We start from the raw sequence: 27,010 nt of genomic DNA, 5'->3' as shown, positions 1-27,010 counted from the left end.
CCTGGTTTTAATAAACATGCAAACCCTTTGATTCAGAACTGTGGGAAAAGCAATGATACATGCAAATTCAACTGAATATTGTCAGTCAAATTCCTTAGAGATGCAGTCAGGTACACTTATCTACTACAATGCTGCTTCAAAACAGAAACAAGTCATATACAAAAAGGCTAAACTGAAGACTTCTATTTAGTTCTAAAAGGCTTAGCTAGAAATCCTGGCCCTTTGAGGATAAAGAATAAGTTGAAAGCCCTGGGAAAAAGAAACTGAGGTGACTGTCTTCAGGGAGCAGTAAGTTTTCTGGGCCACTTACTGAGAGCTGTAGGGGTGGTAAGGATACTTAGGCAGAATGGTTTCTTTTCTGATTCACATTAATGAACAGCTCCCTGGGGAAAGATAAGGAGCTGAGCTACAACAATGTAAACTCAAGCAGTAATGCCCTGAAATTTAGCATAGCCCTCTGCATTTTAAAACTCTTGGCCAAGGGGTTCTTCCAAAATGGTATAATTAATAGCCAAGCAATGTTCTAAATAAACTAGAGACAGTTTGCTTGCATCTACAGCACCATGAGAATGTAAACTCCTGAAGGCTAGGGGGTCTCTTCATATTTTGCATATCACAGGTACATAAAGAGTGAACAAGAGACTACAGAAAGACCGAATACTAATTACCTACATACTTTTGAGACCACAGAATCTTGTAGCATAGTTTTACACTTAGAACCATAAACATGGCTGTTAAGGGTAATTTCTGATGTAACTGAATTAGCCATGTCTCCATGATCATGTAAGTGTCTGAATATTGCTTGGTTGTCCCAAAAACTAACATGGACAGGACAGGACATTTAAAGAGAAACTACACTCAGTATAGCCTTTCCCCTCCCCTTAGGCTTGTAATAAAATAATTCAAGAGAGAGTCTGAGATCTACAAAACTACTCTTTTAACTTTTTTCCCCTGGGAAAACAAAGGAACACAGACCCAGATCTTTTCACTGTTCAAGTAGCTACGATGGACATGAGGTAAAGGAAGTTAGGAATCACCCCAGTTCCACTCTTGTATCTTGATGTGAGCTGTGTGACTCCTCAGATCGAGAAAGGAATGAGTTTGCTGGGTTCTCCTTGTTAAAAACTATGCAGTCACACACAGGCCATAAGCTTCATTACATACATGTATCAGACATACAGACAACCCCCAGCCTGGGTACTGCCCAGTCATTTTATTTACCTTTAATTCCTAACTTTCTTCATCCTAAGTACAAGGAAAAGCCAGCAAGTTCTTGAGGCTCCCCCGCTTCCCCTGACACATCAATCACACACAAAAACAACCTTTTCCTTTTGGAAAAGTAGCCAGGAAGCCAATGAACAAAGGTTACAAAGCATACATCATTCTATACAGTAAATAACTATTAATAGAAACAATTTAAGCAAGACCCCTACATGTTGGCTTCACTGGGACTGTAGAAGTACATGTGTTTCCAGATTAAGCACTAGAAAGATTTCAACAACTGTAAACTCTAGGGAAACAAAATAGGGTCTTTTAACACATATATGAAAGTTGGTATTTTCATATACAAACAAAGATATATTCATATACATTCATAGTTTTAAATGCTTTTTAACTTAGGATGTATTTTCCTTTTGTGGACTCTGTGAGACTGCAGAGGTCCACAAATTCAAATAGTAAGTACTCAACCATACACCTCTGTGAACACAAATTACTATACATGAGAAACTGTTATTGCTACTAAATTCCACCTCCTCAACATTTTTAGTTCATTTATGGCTTTTATTTTTTGCAATAGGAAATATCCTTTCCTATATACTGTGCTACTTTATATGCATTACTTTTTCAAGTTTTTTTTTAATTTTTCCTTTGTTTCTTAAATTGAAATGCTTTTCAGAAGCAGATTCTCCCAGGCGCTAGCCACCTATTTGATATTCTACAGGGATCCATTCCTGGGTCCCTTACTAGACTCACACCTAGTCTGCGGGGAAAAAAAGTCACATTAAAAACAGTTTTACATTTTCTATCATACTAATGTAATACATGTTAATAAGTCCTAGACTCTCTTTTCTTTTGGTTTTCTGAGACAGGATCTCATGTAGCTCAGGTTAACCTTCAATTCACTATACAGTAAAGGATAACCTTGAACCCCCATCCTCCTGACTCAGCTTCCCAAATGCTGGGATTGCAGGAATGCACCACCACATCTGGCAGGCTCTAATTCTAAAATTAAAACAAAACAAAACAAAAAATAACAACCTACAACACTCCAGAAAACTGTTACTCCCAAGTTTCCTAGGCAGCTTTTAGAGGTAGGAATTCCATTTTACTGAAAACTTTCTTTTTTAAAACAAAGCAACTACTTTATTTCCATAAGGAAAGTAGAAAAAAGCCTAGAGTACAGGATACTCCAAACTGCTGACAAGGTTCTGCAATTAACACACATACTGCAAACAGGAAAGAAAATGGCCACAGATTAAACATTCCAAAGCAATTAGCATAGCATCTCAGACATGCAAAATAGAAAATAACTCTCTGGACACAAAATAGGGAAGATGAACCCAAGACATATAATACAGAAAATATAAGAACAAGCTAGCTTCAAACTAAGAGAGCAAGACTTAATCATGAAATGAGGCCTTGCTTTGAGGACTGAAAAGCTGCAAAGGCAGTTATTTCTAGCTACCTTGTGAAAGGCTAATAACATTTCCCTAAGCACAATGTTTCTCAATGTGAACCCACATTTCTGTTCAGACATTAGTTGTTTTGGCCTTTATCTCCTATCCCCAGGGAGAATATCACAGATTCATACACGAAAAAAAAGTAAAGGTCTAGGATTTTCCACTCTTTTTACACTACTAGTTTTTATCAATATTTCATCCTGAAGTTTAAAATTATACTAAATTCATGCACTAACCTCTAACGTGGCACTACAATATGCTACCAAGCACTACTGCTTACAAAACTATACACATCTCAAAATGGAAGACATTGGTGATTTTGTTGTTCTTAAACAACTTGTAACACTTGTCCACAAGTATTAAAATATACATATATATATATTTATATTGCACATATCCCGTTTTTGTTTAGTAACTCCAAAAGAAAAACTGCCAGCTTACATGGAGAAGGGAGGAGGCCCAGATACAGATGGAAGCACAGCTCTAAACTGGTAGTTTCTGCTGCTAGTAAGAAAACCCAAGCAAGACTATGAAATGGAAATGTATTTCACACCAGGCAACCACAACTGGCATGTCCCCAGGTGTGAAATGCCATCTGGTGCTAACAATGCAGGACACAGGAGCATCTTTGATGAAGCACACTCAACACCTGAAGGTTTAAGCTACAAACCTGAAGCATCTGGAGCAAAAGATGGCACCTCCTTGGGGTTGACAGCCCTGCCTGAGGGCCAGATCCCACAAAGTTGCCCAAAGGCATCTATGAGATGCTTGGTCACCAGCTAGTTTCCATTGTCTTCTAAATAAATATATAAGTGGCTGGGGTACTTAAAGAGAAAAAATTGGGTTATATTTTTGTTTCATTTTGAGACAGGGTCTGTCATTCAGGCTGGCCTTGATCTTGTAGCCAATCATCCTGCCTCAGCCTCCAAAATGCTGTGGTTACAGGTGTGGGCTACCAAGCCTAGCAATTTAGGTTACCTTTCATTCTTTATTTCTCTAGTGTTTTATCATTATTTGTTCTCATTAAAAGGTTATTTATAATAAGTATTTTATAAAAAAAAAAGCTTTTGTATAAATTCAAAATTTGTTGCCCAATCTCAATAACCATTAGAATGTTCAACATTTCCTAATTTTGATCATTTTTATGACTCAACTTCACAGCACTGGGAAATGGTTCCAGAAATCAGCTCCAACAGCACCTGTTCCTAACTCTAGCAACCTTAAACTTCCTTCTCTATTGGCAACCACTGAGAACAACAGTTCACTCCCTTGTACAAGCCTGGCATCCCATAAAACAGACTTCTGTTGATTTGGAAGCAAAGAGAGATTTTCATGATGGTTCCTCATAACTGTTAAAGGAAAAATGAACACACATCATTTCTTATTGGAACTAGTTTTCTCAAGGTCTTCCCAACCCTGAACCTGAATTTCCTCTAAATCTACAGTGACTTGGAACAAGGTCCACACTTCTTATTTGACCCGCTTTTCTTATTTGAAGTTTGTTCAGATCCTGAATTTCTTCCAAGAGTATAGTGAACCGATCACAGGACTGGGAACGTTGCTTCTGAGATCCATTCTCTGGTAAGAAAGTTCAATTCAAACTGGGAAAATTTACCTGAGTCCCAGAATTTCAGCCTTACATTACATTATCACCTAGAAAAATAAATGTCCAAGTACCCATCTTGGATGAAGGTTATTTATGCTTTTAAAACAAATGCAACTACATAATGTAAAAAATCTAAAGTCAGATGCTGCTACATTAGACGTCGCGGCTTCTTTTTCTCAGAAGAGGATCTACACGCCCCCTTTGAGTTATTTTCCTTCACTCCTGTATGTTCAAAGTGGAAGGTGAGTTATACCATAGGGTCCATCACATAACACATATCACTTTCCTTCAGCCACAGCCACATGGAAAACCGAAGTCTCATGTGCTACATGAGATTGCAAAAAAGAAAATACTCTCGGAAAACAAACGAGTGGTGTTACTGGGCTCATTTTTCTTTCTTTTCTGCTGTTTTTGAGACAGTCTCACCATGTGGCCAAAGCTGGACCCGAACTTCTGATCTTCCTGCCTCAGCCTCCCAAGCACTGGCCGTATGAGGCAAGCATCACCCCAGCCTGTTCTCTTCCCACTCCGAACTAGCCACAGGCCTAGCTGGTCCTTCCTGAGGATGAAAAAAGCAAAGCAAAACAGACAAAGCTCAAACACTTAAGACCATCAAACTGTCTGAAGCCTTCTCATAAATGACAGCTTTCTTCTCCAAGAGAAAAATCCTGTTAGAAAATGTGGATTTATACACATAAAAATGTGACTCTGCACACACACTGCAACGGTTACAATCCCATAGGAAAGCAACCTTGAAATCTTGACTTTTGCTTTTATCATAACAGAGACTTGTTTTTGTCCAGGAAATTCTGTCAAGGGTGAGCTAGGAGTTAGATAATGTTTCTTTCACCTCCAATTATAACGCATATTTGGAATTTACCACTGCAGTCTCAACTGTGCTTATAATAGTGTTAAAACTGGCAGACTTAAAAACCAAACAAAATGAAACCTGAAGTCACCCACACTTGGCATTTGTTAAGTTTTGTTGTTTGGAGCTTTTAAAGGAAGAACTCACGATGCACAACCTAAGCACCTGTTTCCAATTAAACACCTTCCTTCCACTTGCAAACGGTGTCTTTCTAATGAAGGAACTGCAACAGAAGCTTCAGGCCAGTTGGTTTCTCCTGAACTCAACACGACAGCTGCATCCCAGACTCCTCTCTGCTGAGGTGGCGTTAAGGAAAGGCAGGCAGTCTCTCCATTCCAAACCGTGGAGGTGTGTGTAGAAAGACACCCGCATTTCACCAGGGGAAGCAGCTGGATCAAAGAACCAGGACGCCCCACTGAGAAGACAACACAGACATTCCTGGAAAAACATATCAAATTTCAAATAGGAATATTAGGACGGACAGGGACTCCTATGTAAAGTCACGTTTAAAATCAGTATTTAAAACATACACACACATGTACACACAAATATTTTAGTTAGGTGTGCTGTGTTCACTTGTAGCCTGCAGTACTGAGGCTCAGGCCCAGGGATTACAGAGTTCAAAGCCAGGCTGAGATAGGTAGTGAGTCCATGCCATAAACTAACTACATCTTTTCTATCCCTCAAAATGAAACCTCGTGAGGCTGGAGAGGGCTCAGCAGTTAAGAACACTTGTGCGCCGGGCGGTGGTGGTGCACGCCTTTAATCCCAGCACTTGGGAGGCAGAGGCAGGCGGATCTCTGTGAGTTCGAGGCCAGCCTGGGCTACCAAGTGAGTTCCAGGAAAGGCGCAAAGCTACATAGAGAAACCCTGTCTCGAAAAACCAAAAAAAAAAAAAAAAAAAGAAGAAAAGAACACTTGTGCTTGCAGAGGACCCTAGTTCAGTTGCCAACATCCAGATGGTGGATTATAACAGGGCACACACACGTGGGGGAAACATTAATACACATAAGGTAAATCTAAAAAAATAAAAATAAAAAATAGTAAAATAAAATGTTTAATTAAAACCATCAAAACAGCTCTTGGGCAGCACAAGTCATAATTCAATGATAAAGTGTTTGGTTTTGTTGTTTTGTTTTTGGATTTTCGAGACAGGGTTTCTCTGGGTAGCCTTGGCTGTCCTGGAACTAGCTCTGTAGACCAGGTTAACCTCAAACTCACAGAGATCCACCTGTCTCTACCTCTTTTTTTTTTTTTTTTTTTTTTTTGGTTTTTCGAGACAGGGTTTCTCTGTGTAGCTTTGCGTCTTTCCTGGAACTCACTTTGTAGACCAGGCTGGCCTCGAACTCACAGAGATACGCCTTCCTCTGCCTCCCGAATGCTGGGATTAAAGGCATGCACCACCACCACCACCACCACCACCACCACCACCACCACCACCACCACACCACCACCCGGCTCTGTCTCTACCTCTTAAGTGCTAGGATCAAAGGTGTGCATCACCAGTACCAAACTGATAGAGTGCTTTTGTAGCATAAAGCAAGCCATAGAATAGTTTAAAATAAGTAAATAATAAAAGTAAAAAGTAAAATCCTGCATCCATTAAACACCATTTCAGCAGATTATAGTGGCATAAACCTATAATTCTAGCGCCTGAGAGGCAGAAGCAGGAGGATCACCACATATTGAAGTCAACCTGGTCTACATGGCAAATTCCTGGACAGCCATGGCTACAAAGAGAAAAACTGTCTTTTTTTTTTTTTTTAAGATTTATTTATTTACTATGTATACAGAAGAGGGCACCAGATCTCATTACAGATGGTTGTGAGCCACCATGTGAGTGCTAAGAATTGAACTCAGGACCTCTGGAAGAGCAGTCGGTGCTCTTAACCTTTGAGCCATCTCTCCAGCCCCGAAAAAACTGTCTTGAAAAAACCAAAAACCAAAACAAACAAACAACAAAAACCACTGAAAAAACAAAAACAACCCAGGACCTTGCATCCTAAGCAAGCCATCAACTCCAGTCTTCAGTTCTTTATTTGATTAATATTATTTATTTATGTATGAGTGTTTTCCTGCATGCATTTACACTACAAACATGCCTGATGCCCATCATGTCAGAAGAGGATGTTGGATGTCACTTGGGTGCTAGGAGGCAAATCTGGAGGTCCCTGAAAGAACAGCCAATGTTTTTAACCACTGAGGCAACTCTCTAGGACAGGGACTCCTATGTAAACTTACATAGGCCCTACAATGGTCTTTGTTGGCTAGCTGATTGGTTGCTATAATAGGGTCTGTCTGTGTCAGCCAGCCTGGCCTTGAATTCCCAATTCTCCCACTTCAGCCTTTCAATTACTGATTGTTTTTTCTTTTTTTTGGACACAGGGTTTCTCTGTGTAGTTTTGGTGCCCGTCCTAGATCTCACTCTGTAGACCAGGCTGACCTCAAACTCAGAGAGATCTGCCTGGCTCTGGGATTACAGGAGTGCGTTACCACCGCCCGGCTACTGAATTGTTTTTAAGAAGTTTTGGTTTTGGAGACAGTGTCTCACTGTATAGCCTTCTCTAACTCTATGTAGAGCAGAGGCCTTGAACTCAAGAGAATTGCCTGCCTCTGCTTACCCAGTGCTGGGACCAAAGGCATGTGCCACTAAGGTCCTGGTTTGATCCTTATTACCTCAAAATAAAAATAATAGAACTGAAGTGGGTGCTGAGAACATGGCTTATTTGGTAAAGTACCTGTTATTCAAATGAGTTTGGACCCCAGCTTCACGGAACAGCACATGAGCATAATCCCAGTGCTGGGAAGAGATGGGAAGATCTCTGGGGCTAACTAACCAGCTGGTCTAACCAAAACTGGTCAGCTCCAGGTTTAGTGAGAAAACTACCTAAAAAATAAGGTGGGGAGAATACGATGAAGACACTTGACATCAACTCCTAGACTTCACAGCACACTCTAACATACACACACACACACACACACACACACACACACACACACACACACACACACGCATACACACACACGCATACACACAAATAATGCCTAGCTACATTTATTTTTTAATCAGTTTATATTTTTCAATTTAATTAATATGAACGTTTTCTGTACAAAATGAAATTATTGATTGGGTAAATGATTTATCATTTTACTGTATCTGCTTTGGTTAAAATATAAAATAGAAGCCAGTAGTGTAGTCACATGAGCCTATGTGCAAGTTTGTACAAAAACACACAAACAAACACACACACACACACACACACACACACACACACACACACACACACACAAAATAGATAATAATTATCAATGACTCGGTCTTTTGGTTTTGTTTTTTAAAGACTGATTGATTATGTATACAGCATTCTGTCTGTATATATGTCTGCACACCAGAAAAGGGCATCAGATCTCATTACAGATGGTTGTGAGCCACCATGTGATTGTTGGGAATTGAACTGGGGACCTCTGGAAGAGCAGTCAGTGCTCTTAACCTCTGAGCCACCTCTCTAACCCTCTTTTTTTGAGACAGGGTTTCTCTGTGTATCCCTAGCTGCTCTGGAACGCATTCTGTAGACCAGGCTGGTCTCGAACTCAGAGATTGCCAGCCTCTGCCTCTGCTTCCCAAGTGCTGGGATTAAAGGTATGCCACCACTGCCCAGTGGTCTTTGGGTTTTATTTATTGAAACAAATGTCTTACTATGTAGCCCAGATTACTTTCAAACTCAATCCTCACCTCAACTTTCCAAATCCCAAGTGCTGAGAATAAACATGTGCCATGGTGTCTGGCTTATAGTCATTTTTATATTTATCTTCTGCTGAAGTTAACGGTTTAGTGTTTTAATTCTATTGCTGTAACAGTATTTGGAATGATTATCCCATTACTACTTACTTGCCAAGTCCTGAGTTCAGAATTCTGAGCTGAATATAAAAGCACCTAAGGTCACGAAAATATTCATCTTGTGTGCTAAGGTTCCTGAAAATAAAAAGAACAGAAAGGTAAGTGTCCTAGCTTCTTTTCTATTGCTGTGATAAGACACCATCATTTAAGTGAGCTTATAGTTTCAGAGGGTCAGAGTCCATGATGGCAGAGCAAAAGCATGGTGGTAGGAACAGTGAGTGAGCTCACGTCTCTTAACAGCAAATAGGAGGCAGAGAGAGACTCAACAGGAACGACTCTGGGTCTTTTGGCCCCTCAAAGCCTGACCCTAGTGTTACACACCTCTAAGACCTAATCCTTCCCAAACAGTTCCACCAACTAGGGACCAAGTATTCAACCATGAGTCAATGGGGGCCTTTCTTATTAAAACCACCAAAGCAAGGATATACATAGCCATTACTTATACTACAAGTATTCCTATACAATCATTCTAAGAAAAATGCACTCTCATAACTATTCTAAAAGAATAACCAGCTGGGAGGTGGTGGTGCAAGCCTTTCATCCCAGCATTCGGGAGGAGAGCCAGGAGGATCTCTGTGAGTTCGAAGCCAGCCTGGTCTACAGAGTGAGATCCAGGACAGGCACCAAAACTACACAGAGAAACCCTGTCTCAAAAGAAAAGAAAAGGAAAAAAAAAAAAAGAATAACCATAAAGTCACTTTCTATCTACCTATGGTGGCACTAATGTTTAAAAACATCAATATTTTTGGAGAGGAAGTTCTGAAGCTTTTATCCAACACTTAGAATTTGTGATACTAGGGGGCTTGAGAGTTGGTTGGCTCAGAGGTTAAGAGGACTGACTGCTCTTCCAGAGGACCAGAGTTCAATTCCCAGCACCCACATGGCAGCTCACAACTGTCTGTAATTCCAGTTCCAGGGAATTTGGCACCTTCAGAGACATACATGCAGGCAAAACACCAATGTACATAAAATAAAAATAAATAGATCTTTAAAAAAAGAGTGGAAGGGCTTATTTTAAAAAAAATTATGATACCGTGGAGTCTTTCTGGAGGGGGGAAAAAGTGTAACTGTGCATAAAACTTCCAGCAGTGTATGGTCATCTACTTAAGACTTTTGCTTTTATTGCAAATACACTTTCCTTTCTAAGATGGGGAAGAATGAATGTTATATTCCTTTCTTCTGGCTCATACTTTTTTTTTTTCTTCTTGTGTATCAGATTAAAAAAAAAATCAAAACTATTACTACCAAAGGTGTTTTTGTTGTTGTTCTTGGTTTTCTTTGTTTGTTTTTTTATTTTTTTTGAGACAGTTTCTCTGTGTGGCTTTGAAGCCTGTCCTGGAACTTGTTCTGTAGACCAGGCTGGCCTCGAACTCACAGAGTTCGAGCCTCTGCCTCCCAAAAGAGTGCTGGGATTAAAGGCGTGTGCCACCACACCCCAGTTTATTTCTGAGACAATGTTTTGGTAATACACACACACACACACACGCTCCAGGCCTCTGCACCCACACACCCAGCATATGCCTCACCAATCCAGAAATCAGAAGCACAGATCTGTGTAGGATTTAACTGAGAGCCAATAAAGGGGCCCCAAATTACAGAGATGCCCCATAAAATGAAATAAGAACCGAATACAAGTATGTCAGTACTAATACTTTGTAGTCACTCTAGCTACCCCAATAATATTCTAACAGTATTTCCAAAACTATAGTTCTTAAAAATTTAGAATTTTTTTTTTTTTTTTAAAAAGCATCCTAAACCGTTTCCCTTAATTCTGGGTAAGATCTCAACAACGGTGAACTTCACTGTCAGCCGAAATTAATGCGCCATAAGGACATTATCAGGGCGTACAAGGACAACGCTGCTTACTATGGTCATGAAAGTTTGCAGGGGCGAGTGGAGGTAAGGGCCGAAGGGCCTATCTGTACTACACACTCAGAGGGTAATACCAGAGGGAGCCTGTAACCTCCCATCTCAAGGTCAACGCGCTGGGGACACCAGACACCCAGAGCCGCAACAGGCCTCATTGTTACCTTCACCGATGACGCCTTCGGGAACGGGTCACTGCAGATGTCAAAAGCAACACGGAGATGGACAATCTTAGAGAAACAAGTGGGCGATGAACACTGCGGCTTCCAGACACAGCCCGCGCGAGCGCAATCGGGAGGGCTGGGTCTGAGCACACAGCGGCCAAAGCGAAGGGCGCCGGGAAGGGCGTGGGCGCGGTAACGGAAGGACGCCGCGGCCACACACCCGGAGGCGGCGCGGGCCGACCCGCCGCGGCGGCCCAGGCAGAGCCCTGTGCCGCCCAGGCCCCGCCGGCTCCCGCGTTAGGCTCGACGCCGTCCCGTACCACGCCGCCCACCGGCTGCTCGTCACCCGGTGAACGGACGGCCTTCTCGGCTCACCTCACTCGGCCCCGCACAAGTGCTCTGCCTCTCGCGGGAGGCCCGCCCGGGCCCGGAGCCCGGCTGCCGGGGAACGCCTCACTCCGCCATCTTTGCTCCTTCTCCGATCCGCCACCCCCGGGCGGAGACGCGGAAGGTCCCGCCCCACCTCTGAGTGCTGATTGGACAGCACCTTTGCTCGCGCGCTCTCCTTCCGTCGCAGATTGGCTGGAAGGTACATCAATCAGCGCTCTTTCCCTCTCTGGTTCTATTTTTTTGTTGTAGGAGCTGTATGCTCAGGTTGAAGTTAAAGGGGAAAGTCGTTACTGTAATTCACTTGAGAAAAAAAAAGAAAAAAAGTCCGCACGGAGGCAGTACCATTTTCCAGTAAGATAGTGTGGCAAGGCCGAATAACTATTTTAAACTACCGTTAAAATAACTAGTTACTAGTAATTTCTGTCTTGGACTAAAGGAGTTTTTTCCCCCGGGCTAACATTACACCCAGAAGAAGTTTCATGCTTTCAGTTCTTCAAATTTTGACCCATTTAGAATCTTAAAAGCCTCAACGTAGCCTGCTGTTTAAAGGTCAACACATGATCGCAGTTTTCCTCACCTTAGAGGGCCTGTCTGCTGAGTGAGAAAATGGCAGTTTAGTTTCTTCCAACTGTAGGATTTAAAGATCCTTTAGTGATGGTTCCAGGAGAGGCAGGGAAGGCAAATAGCGTTACGTTACTCTTCCATGCTATGACGAGAGTTTCTCCTGGGTTAAGCAGTGCTTGCTAAACAACAGGTTTATCATCTGGCCCATTTATTAAATCCAAATTCCTAGGCTGAACTCTGTGGGTTCAGACAAAACATGGTTGTGTATTTCCACAATGTCAGAATCCATTGAATAATAATAAATTCACAAGCTACATTGCTTCATTGGCTGCAACACTACAAGCAGCCTTGATTTCCCTTTGTAGCTGGCAGACGGCAAAGACCTTGTACAGGCTGGCCTCATTCACTAGGTAGCAGGTCATCCACCATACTATGTCCCACATGCCAACTGAGCAACAATGTCCTCAGCCCAAACACATGTTCTTTTTCCAGTGTTAACTGTGTATCAGATCATTATGCTTCACACAGTATAGTGTCTATGTATATATATAAGTTATAGACCACTGACAAAGGATTACATAAACCTCTATGTTCAAAGATGTTTGTTTTACTGCATCCAGACAGAGTTGGTACAAATGGGAAAGAGTCGTACTTACCTAGATATTACTGAACCCAGTTAGAAAGCCGTAGCAAAACTGAAGTCAGCTGAACGGTGAGCTGCAAAGGAGGGCTATGGTGAGGTACAGGACTGAGTAGGAACACAGGGATGTACAGACAACAGTAATTCAAATGAGCAGTTTCAAGCAACGGGGCCTGTGCTAAGCTGAAGCCCAGAGAACAGGCAGAAATAGTCTTGTCCATCCTTAACTCACTTAGCCAGGGGGGCAGATGACCACTGGAGCGCAGTGCTGTTTCCTTCCTATGTATATGGGGTCTAGGTGAGGAATGTTCAGTAACGTTCAGTAGCTCCTGCCTGATTTTTGCGTGCAGTGAAAACGCAGACCTTCATGCACGCAAGGCAAGCACTCACCTGAGCTCTAGCCTCAGCCCTCTATTTAATATACCCATATTCATGTTTCTTATCTACTTTTATTTTAAAACGTTTATTTTATGTAAATGAATGCTTTCCCTCCATATATGCATGCACATGTACCACTTGCTTGCTTGGCGCCTGAGGAAGTTAGAAAAGGGTGTCAGAGCCTATGATCTGGAGTCACAGATTCTTGTGAGTCACCATGTCAGTGCTGAGAATCATACCTGGGTCCCTGCATGAGCAACAAGAACTCTTTATCTGCTGAGCCATCTCCCCAACACATACTTTAAACCTTCAGCAATCCTCCCACCTCTGCCGTCTGAATCCCAGCTTACTTGGTTAAGTTTGTATTTTTTACTTTTCAGAATTGGGCTGAAGAATACCATGGTCTTTTTTTTTTTTTTTTTTTTTTTTTTTTAAATGCATTGGTGTTTTGCCTGTGTATGCCTGCGCAAGGCTGTCAGGAACTGTAGCTATAGACAGTTGCAAGCCACCATGTGGGTCCTGGGAATTGAACCCTAGTCCTCTGGAAGAGCAGTCAGTGCTCTTAACCACTGAGCCACATCTCCAGCTTAATAACTGTAGCACTGTACTAAGTAATTCTTGAAATTGATTTCTCCAATATCATTAACTTTAGTCTTATACATTTTTATTCAATTATCATTCAGTAATTTCCTTCTAGTTTAACCATGGGAATGCTATTATTAATATCAATGACACTGTGCCTATACCATTGATCTGACACATATATACTCTCATTTATTCACTTTTTTTGGAGACTGGATCTCATGTAGCAAAACTGACCTTGAGGGGCTGGAGAGATGGCTCAGAGGTTTAGTGTACTGTCTGTCTGTCTGTTCTTTCAGAGGGCAGTTCAATTCCCAGCAGCCCCATGGTGGCTCACAACTATCTGCAACACCTTCTTCTGGCTGCCATGGCGCACAGATGTGTATACAGGCACCCATACTCATAAATAAAATTTAAAAGATGATCTTGAAGTTCTGATTCTCCTCTCTACCCTTCCCATGCTGGAATTACAGATGTGTGCCACCATACCTGGTTTTATACAGTGCTAAGAATGGAACCCAGAACTTTGTGCATGCTAAGCAAGCACTCTCCCAACCAAGCTACATCCTCAGTCCTATTTATTTAAATTTTAAATTAATTTTAGATGTGATGGTTATTTTGTCAACGTGACATAAGCTAGAGTCGCCTGGGAAGAGAGAACATTCTCAATTGAAGAATTGTCTCCATCAGATTGGCCTGTGGACATATCTGTGGGGACATTCCTTTGATTAATGATTGATGTGGGAGGGCCCAGCTCACTGTGTATGGTGCCAGGCCTGGACAGGTAGACCTGTGCTGTATAAGAAAGCAAGATTACCCAGGTGGTGGTGCACACCTTTTATCCCAGCACTCGGGAGGCAGAGGCAGGTGGATCTCTGAGTTCGAGGCCAGCCTGGTCTACAGAGTTGTAGACTGTTGTAGAACCCCAAGCAGTGCTCCTCTGGGATCTCTACTTCAGTTCCTGTCCGGACGTCTCTTGATGATGGTCTGAAAGCTGTTAAGTTGAAATAAACCATTTCCTCCCACAAACTAGGTGTGGCCAGTGTTTATTGACTTGAGGTTAACATCCCAAGGGTTTATTGTGGCAACTTTGTCTGACAAACAGTTAAAAAAAGCTTTGCAGGGTTGAAGAGATGGCTCAGAGGTTAGGAACACATGTTGCTCTTGTAGAGGACCTGGGTTCTGGTCTCAGCCTCCATATAGCTGTTCACACTGTTCATAACTCAAGTCCCAGGGAATGCAATACCCTCCTCTGACATCCATGGCCATCAAACACACACAGTAAACATACATACATGTAGGAAAATACTCATACATATAAAATAATATGTATATGAAATAAATTAAAAAGAGACAAACAGGCCTTGCGACATGTGAAGTGGTGTGACATATTTACTTCTTTGCCAAAACATCAGCCTACCGGTGCTCATCAAATTGTTTTCCACAGCTTCACAAACCACATGGTTTCTTGTGAAATCCTTTCGAAAATATTACAAATAAAAAGAGGACTGTCTCTGGAGTCTACTCTCGGCCCTTTGGCATAATTTGGATCTGAGCTTCCCCTTCCGTAGGGAAGGGAGAGAGGGAGGGAGAGAGGTCTGAGTGAGAGAAGTCCTAAGTGAATGTGTAGTTTGACATGGTTCCATAGAACACTTTCTTTTTTTTAAAAAAAAAGATTTATTTATTGTGTATACATGTTCTGCCAACATGTATGCCTGCACACCAGAAGGCGGCGCCAGATCTCATCACAGATGGTTGTGAGCCACCATGTGGTTGCTGGGAATTGAACTCAGGACCTCTGCAAGAGCAGCCAGATGCTCTTAACCACTGAGCCACCTCTCCAGCCCTCCATAGAACCATTTCACAAAGCTGTTACCCATATGGAAATGGCATAACATTCCTGGGGAATCTGAGAACACGTGTTCATGGAAACTGATCAGTGGGTACAACCGCACTTTCTCCTCCTAGATGTTTACAGCCTTCCTGCCTGCTCCTAAAGAGACCGCCTAGAGACTAGCTACCCCCCCCCCCCCCCCCCCCCCCCCCGTGCTGGACCCCATCCACCCAGACTCCTGGCTGCCAGGGTAGCCTGAGCAGAACCCTGCCTTGTCACAACTTCACTGTATGTGTGCATGTCTGTTTGTCCTTCCTTTGTTCCCTAGACGCAGGACCCAAGCCAGCACAGCATCCTTTTCCACTTCTGACTTTATGGTGATTACGACGACAACAGAAATGCCCTTGGTGTTAGGTACAAATGATTTCACAGAACAGTTATCTTTGCAAACACAAATTATAGGCTGTTTCAGTTCCCTAGCCACCAAAAGATGCAGCACGTAACACACTTAAAATAGCACACTCATTCTTTGAAACTGATTCAATTTTGAGAAAATGACAAAATTCCCCATGGCTATTCTCCTGAATGACATCCTACAGGACATATTTTAATGGCAGGTAGAAATTTGTTCTTTGTACTGTAAGCTGAGAAGAAACAATTCCTCCTCTCAGGAAACTGAGCGCCACAGCCAGGAATGGTAGCACACCTTTACTCTACACGAAGAGCCAGAGGCGGTGAATTTTTAAGTTCATGGCTAGTTTGATCTACATCTCGAGTTCCATGCCAACCAGGGCTACACAGTAAGACTCCGCCTTATAAGTAAGTAAGCAAATAAATAAATAAATAAATAAGGAATTCAGCATCATGACATAATGGGCTTTTTTCAGTGCTGTTCTCTGATTACAAGCTTCCAAGTCTTAGCAACAAAAATTTGTGATTTCAAGGTCATAGAAAAAAAAAAAGCCAGACAGGAAATCTCTGGGCTCAATCCTCCAAATATTCAGCAGGAATCTTTCATTTAAGTAGATTTCCATTGGTGCTTAAGCCTATAAGCAGGGAACACATTTTAGATTTTGAATGTTTTTTTTTTAAGATTTTTTTTTTTTTTGCGGCGGTGGGGGCAGGGAGGTGGGGGGGGCTCACAATTTCTGTGAGTTTGTGGCCAGCCTAGTCTACAGAGCAAGTTCCAGACCAGCCAGGGCTACATTGAGAAACCTTGTCTCAAAACAACAAAAGATTTTATTTTTAACTACACGTGTTTATGTGTGTGTGGGGTGAGTGGGGTGAGGGTGGGGGGGTGTTAATTTTATGTGAGTTCAAGCAGAAAAGGCCAGAGCTTTGGATCCTCTTGAGCTGGAGTCACAAGCACTTGTGAGCTTACCAAACAAACATGGATGCTAAGAACTGAACTCGGATCCTCTGCAACAGCAGTGTGTTAACTGCTGAGCTGTCCCTGCAGCCCCATTGGTGGTTTTTGTTTTGAGCCAGGGTCTCCTGTAGCATAAACTGCACTCAAACTCTAGTGGAGCATGGCCTTGAACTCCTGAACTCCTGTCTCTGTCTTCTAAGTGCTAGAATCACCAGCTAGCTCTACACAATGGGCTTTGAAGCCTGTTTTATAAATGTGTTGTGAGACTTGTAGGGGTAGGGAACTGCTAAGATTATTGATCTATACTAGAATGTCTATTCTGGATTTTTTTGTTTTCTTTTTTCTTTCTTTTTTTTTTTCTCGAGACAGGGTTTCTTTGTGTAGCTTTGCACCTTTCCTGGAACTTGCTTTGGAGACCAGGCTGGCCTCCAACTCACAGAGATCCGCCTGCCTCTAGATCCCGAGTGTTGGGATTAAGGGTGTGTGCCACCACTGCCTAGCTTTTTTGTTTTTTGTTTTTGTTTTCTTTTTTAAAAATGTCGTGTATATATGTGTAATGCTTTGTCTGGTGTTATGTATGTGCACATGTGTGCTTGGTGCCATCAGAGCCCAGAACAGGGTGCAGATACCCTGGAACCGGTGTTAAGGAACAGATGGAAGGACACTGTATAGGTGCTGAGAACCCATCCCCAGTCCTCTGTAACGGCAGCAGGTGCTCTTAACTGCTGAGCTATCTCTCCAGCCTCATTTTGTTTTTTTTTTAAGACAAGGTCTCATGTAGCCCAGGTTGGCCTCAAATTTAAGATGTACCTAAGCTTGAACCCCTGATCCTTGTCTCCACCTCCAGTGTTTGGGTTGTAGGTATGTACCACACCCCAGCTTGCTATCTAATTATCTATCTATCTATCTATCTATCTATCTATCTATCTATCTATAACACTCCTCCTTTGTAAGCAATGCTTCTTGGATTTAGAGACTAGATGAAAGAAACTGAGGGATGGAGACACAGCTCAGTTGTATAGCACTTGCCTAGCAAGCTTAAGGCCCTACCTGAATTCCACACATGACACATCACACTCGATTTTGGCTGGGTGTTTGGGGTAAACATTTGTAACTATAGCACTTTGGAAGCTAAGGTGGAAGAATTGTTACAAGTTTGAGGTCAGCTTGATCTATATGGCAAATTCCAAGCCAGTCAGGGAAATTAAGACTCTGCCTCAAAAAAACAAAATAACCAAGCGAAAACGCACTCCACTCCCCCATCCCTTTCCCTAAAAAACAAAGAAAATATTGGATCTTACTTGGAATTAATAGGAAGGGGTCAGAGACGAAACACCATGGCTCTTGGCAGACCGGACCCCTAGGTGATTGTCTCTGTCACAGGCCCACCCAGCAGTACTGTGTACATGCAAATGACACCATAACCATAAATCTGATCAAGGGAGACACCATTCTATTTCAAATTCAGGACACTTGAGTTACATAAAATTGTTATAAAACACATAGATAAAAGTCAACCAAATTCTTTTGTTTTAACGACAATTAATTTATTGATGGATTGAGGAATACAATTTTAATGGGACAATAAGGCACAACTGTGGATTAAAACAGTTTGCTATACAGCCAAGGGGGGTATTAATCTTAGAAACTTTAAATATGTAAATCAAGAAGCCTCTGAAGTACTTCTCAAACAGATCAATATCAGACAATTCTTCCCTTTTATACAATTTGTATATTACATCATTTGATCACAAAGTCAGACAGATATTCCATACAGAACTCCCCAATTCATGTAGACTCCAGCCACCCATCCTGGCCACTACCCTGCTCCTCACTCTTCCTTTGCAGTATTTTTGTTTGTTTGGATTTTTTTACCCCCGGAGCTGAGGACCGAACCCAGGGCCTTGTGCTTGCTAGGCAAGCGCTCTACCACTGAGCTAAATCCCCAACCCCAGTTTGTTTGGATTTTTTAATAGCAATTTCTTTCCTAAAGAACTGTTTACACATCTTGGATAGCCTTCCAAAGCAAAGAAGCAAGCAAGTAAGCAACATCAGAGAAAGCCAGCCCAGAGCAGATTTACACAGACACAGGGGAGAAGCAGCTGATTCAATGAGCTCTAAACCAGCTGACAATAGCCCACAAGTTGAGCCGGGTCACTCAAAGACCTCTAATATCACTTCAGTTGTGTCACCAGGGCCAGGCCCTATGCTCCTAAGAGATCCGCAATGGTCTACACAAGGAGCTAGGAAGGTCATGTGATTAGGGAGCTCATGAGACAATACATGCAATGCTTGGACCAGGATTATGAACTGACTACATGGCTTCCAGCATTAAAATTTGCCAAGTATAAAATTCATTCGGGATTTTGTGCAAAACTTTAAGACACTGAGGACAATCTAGTTCTTTAGGACTGAGATAAGTCAGGCACTTCCATAACACTAGTCTTTCTGTTTGGAAATGTAAAGAATCTTCCAGTGTACAGAACACTGAGGCATAACCCATGCTGCAGGGTGAATGTGGGCAGCTCTCCAGCTCTTTAGCCTCTTCAGAAAACTACAAGAAGGCCCCTACCAAATTGTCAAAACAGTCACTGTATTGGTGACAATGTCCCAAAGAGAAGCAAACTGGCAAGCGTAAGACTATTTTCTGAATGTCAACACTGTACTCAGAAAAGAAGCCACATAAATACATTGAAAATAAAAAGCCAGAGGTAGAGAGATCTGGGGAAACCACCTAGGAGACACGGCTCTACAAGCCTCACCATGACCACCTTTCAAGAACAACTTGTTCATAAGCCCTGTGCTGAGAGCAGTGCAGGGGACCAAGAGAGTCACGTGCTTCCACGAGTTGTACTGGTTGCTGAAAGGCTCCTGGATAGGCAATGTCCCAGAGACACAGGCAGGAGAAGGTAGATACAAACCACCAGACCACTCACCAGTCTGTCACATCAGAGACAGGCTTGACAGCAGAGCCCGGAGTCAAGGAGACACAGGGAATCTCAATGAAAAAGAGGGAGGCTGAAAGACCAAATGGACAGAAGGCTGGGCGACAGGGAGGTAGGAAGTAAAGGACACAAGGACACAGGACCATGACAGAGGCTCGATGAAGGGAAGGCAGCGTGGATGCAGTCTCCATCCAGTGGGAGCTTTGCTGGCTGGTTCTTGACACGAGTCCCTATCTCATTTCCGCAGACAGGATGGATGCATGGTATTCAGCAGCAAAACAGGGAAGATGTCACTTACAAATAGAGACCTGGTGGGTGCATACTGAACAGAAAAAGACTGAGGGTACCATTCTGTAACGCCCTGTTTATACACCAAAGGCAAGTCTGTGTGGACAAGAAAGACTTCAGGTTGTCATGCAAGAGCAGTAGTATTCTGGGAAAGGGGGATGATGGGACAGGGTGGGGCTGGAGGACAGAAGGAAGTTCCAGTTCTTAAATACTAGAAAGCAAGAATAATTTGGTCCCTGTCCTTTAGTGAAGAAACCGGATGCTCATTTTCTGTTCTACATCCACCTTCTCCAAAACCTGGAGTTGAAAAACAAACAAACAAACAAAATTATCATTAAGATTACGACCATTCTGAGTACCCTTCTAAATATATAAATAATAAAAATGGGTGTCCCCTTTTTCTTCCTATGCATTTAACTTAAGATCAAGAGGTAAGGGGAAAAGGCTCCTAAGGGCGCACCCCTCCCGGAGGATCCAGAGAGCTAATGGTTGCTGGGGAGACATTTTCTTCAGTAGTGTAGCCCTTCATAAGTCCCCCCATGCTCCTGTGAGTAACCCTAATTAAACTCTTATCTTCACCCCCAAAAAGACATGAACATAAATGTTATAATAAACTCACTGTAACTCTCATATGCTAATAAAAAGGAACTGAGAGGAAAAACCCAAAAGGTGGTGGACAGACCTTAACAAATTCTGTAAAGGATATGGCACTATCTCCGTCCTGATCGGCCTCCTGGATGGTCCTGTCTGCGATGCTGCCCAGCTGCTCATCCGAGATATTCACTCCAACCATCATTCGTAGTACCTACAAGACCAAAAGCCTTAAAGGAGACTTGAGAAAAAGCCACCTCAACTCCCCTTTCCTTAGATTCTTTCAAATTCACCAGCTAACGAAGTGAAATCCTTTGCTTCTTATCTAGGCCATTCTAAAAAAGGAGGTGAGTGGAACTCCAGCAAAGTCACTAAGTGTCTTCTCCATATGGACAGAACTGATTCTTCCTGCTTAGACCACAAGCATGATGTCTGTTGGCACAACAGCCATCCTGAGGCTGTGACACATCATATGTGTTATGAATTCCATACAAGAAGAAAGCTGGGATACTCAGGTACTGTGAAACCTGACAACCTATCCCTGAGTGTCCCGTTGCATCGGGCAAAGCAGTTCTTTACTGATGTAAGTCAGTTTGGTGGGCTGTTCTGGAATTCAATCCAAAAGCAGTCCTCCATGGGGGGCGGGGGCATTAACAGGCTACAGCCCACATAAATCTCCTTGAAGACAACTTGGGAGGCTGACGTGGGACAATTACAAGTTGAGTCCAATTTGGGTGAACTTAGTGAAGACCTTTTTAAAGATGGGGGTATCTGGGATAGTGCTCAGCAGTAGAGTGCACACCTAGCACACACAAGGCCCCAGTACCACACATCCACAAACATGGCACCTTAAACAAGATGAGAACTGCACTGTCCTCTTGCCTAATGGCTCACAGGCCTTCCTGTCCCCATTCCTTTACATCCTCTGCAAATAGTAAATGGCATGAGCAGTGAGCTTCTTCTTCTTCTTTTTTTTTTTTTTTGAGCTGAAGATCAAACCCAGGGCCTTGTGCTTGCTAGGCAAGCACTCTACCACTGAGCTAAATCTCCAACCCACGAGCTTCTATTTCTTAACAACTATTTTTGTCAGGGGGCGGGGGCAAAGGAGGCCTGTTTTTTACAGACTTGCTATGCTGCTCAGGCTGGCTTTAGTTGCCTAGACTCCAACAATCTTCCTCAGCTTGTCAAGTAGCTACTACTAATTATATATACTCCTTCACACAGCTATCAACTACCTTTATTACATAGCTCTACACCAATTCTTTTGTTTGGTTTGTTTGTTTCAAGACGGGCTATCAACCAATTATTAAAAACCAAAAGTTATACCAGGTGGTGTTGGCACATGCCTTCAATCTCAGCACTCAAGAGGCAGAAGCAGGTGGATCTCTGCGAGTTTCAGGCGAACCTGATCTACAGAGAAAGTTCCAGAACAGCCAAGGCTACACAGAGAAACCCTGTCTCAAACAACAAACAAAAACCCTAGAAGTTGTGGCTCAGCGATTAGAGCACTGGCTGCTCTTCCAGAGGAAGAGGGGATTTCATTCCCAGTCCCAACACGATGGCTCACAACTGTCTGTAATTCTAGTTCTAGGGGATCCAATGCCCTATTCTGGCCTCCCTGGGAACCAGTCATGGACATGGTACACAGACATAAGTGCAGACAACACATATAAACTAAAATACTTTTTTAAAAAAAGGAAGTAGGGCCGGGCGGTGGTGGCGCACGCCTTTAATCCCAGCACTCGGGAGGCAGAGGCAGGTGGATCTCTGTGAGTTCGAGGCCAGCCTGGTTCCAGGAAAGGTGCAAAGCTACACAGAGAAACCCTGTCTCGAAGAAAAAAAAAAAGAAAAAAAAAGAAAGAAAAAAAAAGTAACATTACCAAGTATATTTGGGCAAAGCCACTGCTATCTCTTCCAAATGTGAGTAACCAAGCAGATAAGCTGATCCCCCAACCACAGCCTCCTCAGATCTCAATTCAATCAGTCCCTGAGATGTTTTGCTTGGAGAATGAAAAGCACTTAGGCTATGGAAAGGATGTGAGGAGCATGCTGCCTAACGTGTGAGGTCCTGGGTGCCATCCCCAACGTCACACACACAAAAAGAACTATAGTTAGAATCTATGTGTGTGTGTCTGTGTTGGGAGGTGGACAACAGTGGTGTGTGATAAACACCTTTATCTGGCCTTTTACTGAGGAGGAGCTGCGGAAGTGGTCTGACCCAGGCAGGGCCTGGGAACAGCTGACAGCTGCTGTGTCTCCAGGCCTCTGTTCCCAGGCCAGCACTTCTTCCATTCGGCTTACCACTTACTAATCCACTTGGAAGTTTATTAGCCAGTGGAAATGTACTGTTATTTAATTGTTCTTATTATTTAGTTTCTATAACATGTTCCCTTTTGTGTGTGTGGTCTTCTCAATTGAACCCATGGCCTTCCACGTGGCACAGGAGCATTCTGCCACCGAGTTACACCCCAGCACTCATTTCAGAAGAGGGCACTGGGTCCCTGAACTGGAGTAATAGGTGGTTGTGAGCCATCATGTGGGTGCTGGAAACAGAATCTGAGTCTTCTCCAACAACAGCCAGGACTCTAAACCACTGCGCACCTCTCCAGCCCTGTGTTTGAAATTTTTAAAAATCCAAAAAGAAGGGTCTGAATGGCATTTTTCTCCCACTGTCTTTATAAGGTTCTCATATCTGAGTTATGCTAGCCTCATGAAATGGGTCTTGAAATAGAGCAACCCTCTCTACTTAAGTATAACTGACACATGATATACACTATACGTATTCACCAAATGCTTTAGAAAATACAGCGCCTAGAAACTTGGTTCTCTTCTACTTTGGAAAACGTCTCTTCTTGATAGGCTAAAGTTTGTTGCCTGAATCCCTCAACAGTCCAGGAGCACATGTGGAACAAAGCCGTTCCTGCCCCACAGTGACTTTCCTATCCCATGTCACATGATTTCTTAGAAATCCTAGGTAACAGAAAATAAACCAAGTCTCCATTCCAAAACCATCTTTCTGGCAGCCAGATCTGGACCAGAGGATGAAAATATATAACTCAAGAGTGGTTGCCTCCATCTTTTAAGGCCTCAAAGGCCATGGGTATAATTTTCAGTAAGACAGTATGCGACTCACTGGAAAACCCTATTCCCATCTCAAAAGCAAAGGGCAAAGTCAACATCCAGTATGGATGGGGAAGGGGATCATGAGACCCCCACCCACAGCTGAGGAGCTATTGGCAGGTGGCTGCTGGGGATGGTGGTGGAATCTTCTCTCTCTCTCTCTCTCTCTCTCTCTCTCTCTCTCTCTCTCTCTCTCTCTCTCTCTCTCTCTCTCTCTCTCTCTCTCTCTCTCGACAGTTCCTCTGTATAACAACCCTGGCTGTCCTGAGTCATTTTAACTGGGGGTGTGGCTGTGCTCCAATGGATGGTCTCTCATCCACATGCACATCGTCAGCACTAACTGTACTCAGTAAGTTACTTTTTCAAAAAGAACAGGCATTAGGAAAGAGGTGTGCCGGGCGGTGGTGGTGCACGCCTTTAATCCCAGCACTCGGGAGGCAGAGCCAGGTGGATCTCTGTGAGTTCGAGGCCAGCCTGGGCTACCAAGTGAGCTCCAGGAAAGGCGCAAAGCTACACAGAGAAACCCTGTCTCGAAAAACCAAGAAAAAAAAAAAAAAGGAAAGAGGTGTATTAGAGGAAATAAGAGAGGTGGAGGAAGAGGGCATATATGATCAAAAATATCACATACATGTATAAAATTCTCAAAATAGTAAATATTTTGTGTATTTTTTTAAAGCAAGGGCCAAGGTACACTACCATTTGCTTCCTGTTTCAAGTTTTCTCATGAAATGTAGGGAAGACTGAGTTGGTCCTTAATCTGCTCAGAGTAGGCTTCAACTTGGAAGGTTTTTTTTTTTTCCTAGTTTGTTTTTTGAGACAGGGTTTCTCTGTGTAGCCCTGGCTGTCTGGAACTTGCTCTGTAGACCAGGCTGGTCTTGAACTCAGAGATCCGCCTGCCTCTGCCTGTGCTGGGATTAAAGGTGTGCGCCACCACCTCCCGGCAACTTGTAAGTTTATTAAAGATAAAGATTTAGGCCAGTCACTTGGGGAGTTTGAGGCCAGCCTGGTGTACAGAGCAAGTTCCAGGATAGGCTCGAAATCTACACAGGGAAACCTTTTCTTGAAAAAATCCAAATAAATAAATAAATAAATGAAATAATGAAATGAAAAAAAAATTTAGTTCTGGTTTACTTTGGAACAGAAAGTACATCCCCTTTTAGACATATCTTGAAAAGCAGAGCTTGTCCCATGGAAATTACTCCATGTGCTAGCTCCCTGGGGTCTTCCAGAGTCGACAAAAGGGACAGTTTCCTACTGTCCTAACTTAGAAGAGATCGTGCAGTATGTCAGTCCCAGCTGGGAAACGGGGGCATCCACTGTTGCTGCCACAACCAGGAAGGGTTAACTGGGCAGATGGCGGCCACAGCCGTCCCTTGACTCTGACACCAAGCGAGACCAAGCAGCAGAACTTACTTCAGAGTCCTTGGAATTAAAGGATGGCCAACAAGCTGGCCTGTCAATAAGTGAGCTCTCCGACCCAGCCGCATCCCGTACTGCCCTTTGTCACCGAGCGCCGCCGCAGACAGGCAGCTTGTAAGTGGTGGAGACTGCCCATCCGTGAAGACTCAGTGACCCACTCCCAGCCTTCTCTGCCTTTTATCTGCAACAGGACTCTTCCCAAGGCAGGGATTAAATGAATGTTCCCGAAAAGAAAGAACAAGTGCTGCCCATAAAAATGAAGTCAGGGCCCCCAACACACACTGTTCTGAAACTGTCTCACATACCTGTAACAGCTCATCTCGGGAGATCTTGTCATCTTTATCCAAATCATAGAGTCTGAAAGCAACTGGTAGGAAAGCACAACAAGTCAGTGGGCAAATTGCAGTACTTTGTCCTTTCTCAAGGAGCTGAGCACACAAAGACAGGAGACAGAAAACAGATACCCAATATAGACCTGTCAGAGTTCCCGTCCTACTCTTCTTCAGTAAGGAGCTGCGATTTCTTTCTCTTTTTGCTTTTTGAGACAGAATTCTCACGTGGCTGAAGCTGGCCTTAAGCCTGATAATCAGCTACAGCTGGCCTTGAGCTCCTGATCTTTCCATTTCACCTCCTAAGTGCTGGGATTACAGGCATCCCAGTGCCCAGCAAGGACTGAAGTTTTCAATAAAATCAACAAGACTCGGATGTCTATAATCCCCACCCCACTGTCTAGAGCTGGGATTATGGGTGTGGACGGTATACCTGACTTGTCATTCAAATGGGGCACCTAAACTGCAGTCCTCAAGACGGTGCAGCAAGTGCCCTGAGGCCCCACATCATCTCTCAGTCCCTGCCCTGCCTGCCTTACCTTTCTCTTTCAGAAAGGCTACACAAAAACTTTGCTTATGTCAATATATGAGAGAGAATTCAGAAGAGTAAAACCTAGTCAGTTTTTTTGCCATGTTGTTTAAGACCTACTGTGTGAACGGTAATTTGAGAACACTAGGTGATTTTGTAAGAATAAGAGATGAATTCACTGAAGTTACTGTTACATAACTGAATTCAGGTTGGTTTTAAACTACTTCAAGTAAGCCACTGTGATTTCTGGTTATTTATTATGTCTTTTGACCTAGGGTCTTGTTGTAGAGCCTACACTGGCCTGGAACTACATGGCCCAGGCTGGCCTCAAATTCACAGCAATTTCCTGCGTCAGCCTATGGGCTTGACCTACCATGCCTGGACTGCCAAGCTAGGCAGAGTAATGCACACCTATAACCCCAGAACTTGAGAGGTAGAGACAAGAGGATCGGGAACGTATACCCAACCTCAGTTACACAGGGAGTTTTAGGCCAATCTAGGCTACATGAGACCCTGTCTCAAAAGAAAAAATAAAATAAATAAAAGAGCGCTGAACTTAGGTCCTCAAGAAGAACAGCGAGTACTCTTAACTGCTGGGCCACCTCTGTAGTTTTTTTGTTTGTTGTCTGTTTTTTGAGACAGGGTCTCAGTGTTGCCTAGACTAGCCTTGAACTTTGAACTAACAGAGATTTTTTGTTCTGCCTCCCAAATGTTGGGATTCAAGTCATACTTGATCGTGCTCTTGACTAGGCAAATGGAATGAGCATTCTCCTACAATCTTAGTCGACTTAAGTTTTTTAGAGATAGGGTCTTATGTAACCCAGGCTGGCCTTGAACTTACTGTTTTTCCAGAGAACTAAACACACACTAGGAGGCTCCCATCCACTGGTTTCCTCCAGTTCCAGGGGCCCCAACACGTTCTAGACACACGTGCATGTGTACGGACACA

The 27,010-nt window shown here is 43.1% G+C and overlaps 1 protein-coding gene and 1 long non-coding RNA gene across 3 annotated transcripts in view; both read right to left on the bottom strand.

Moving 5' to 3' along the window:
- Positions 1–3,820: 3,820 nt before the first annotated feature.
- LOC114692302 lies at positions 3,821–11,573 on the bottom strand. Of its 2 annotated transcripts, XR_005091386.1 has the most exons (4): positions 11,459–11,573; positions 11,084–11,149; positions 9,045–9,128; positions 3,821–5,593 (listed from the first exon to the last, which is right to left on the bottom strand). It is a non-coding gene; the product is annotated as an uncharacterized LOC114692302 (long non-coding RNA). The 2 variants fall into 2 exon arrangements; XR_003734398.2 differs by lacking the exon at positions 11,084–11,149.
- A 6,792-nt stretch (positions 11,574–18,365) lies between these two features.
- The window catches only part of Chp1 (calcineurin like EF-hand protein 1), a 35,345-nt gene continuing 26,700 nt past the window's right edge, over positions 18,366–27,010 (bottom strand). The window contains exons 5-7 of the mRNA XM_028867976.2: positions 25,509–25,570; positions 20,756–20,878; positions 18,366–20,370 (exon numbers count right to left, since the gene is read on the bottom strand). Coding sequence (XP_028723809.1) covers positions 20,317–20,370; positions 20,756–20,878; positions 25,509–25,570 — 239 coding nt within the window. The 3' untranslated portion in view covers positions 18,366–20,316. The remainder of the gene's footprint in view (positions 20,371–20,755; positions 20,879–25,508; positions 25,571–27,010) is intronic.

The sequence above is a fragment of the Peromyscus leucopus genome, chromosome 4 (assembly GCF_004664715.2).
Source record: "Peromyscus leucopus breed LL Stock chromosome 4, UCI_PerLeu_2.1, whole genome shotgun sequence".
Lineage (NCBI taxonomy): Eukaryota > Metazoa > Chordata > Mammalia > Rodentia > Cricetidae > Peromyscus > Peromyscus leucopus.
The sequence above is the reverse complement of the archived record's forward strand: the minus strand, read 5'-3'. Positions and strand labels throughout refer to the sequence as shown.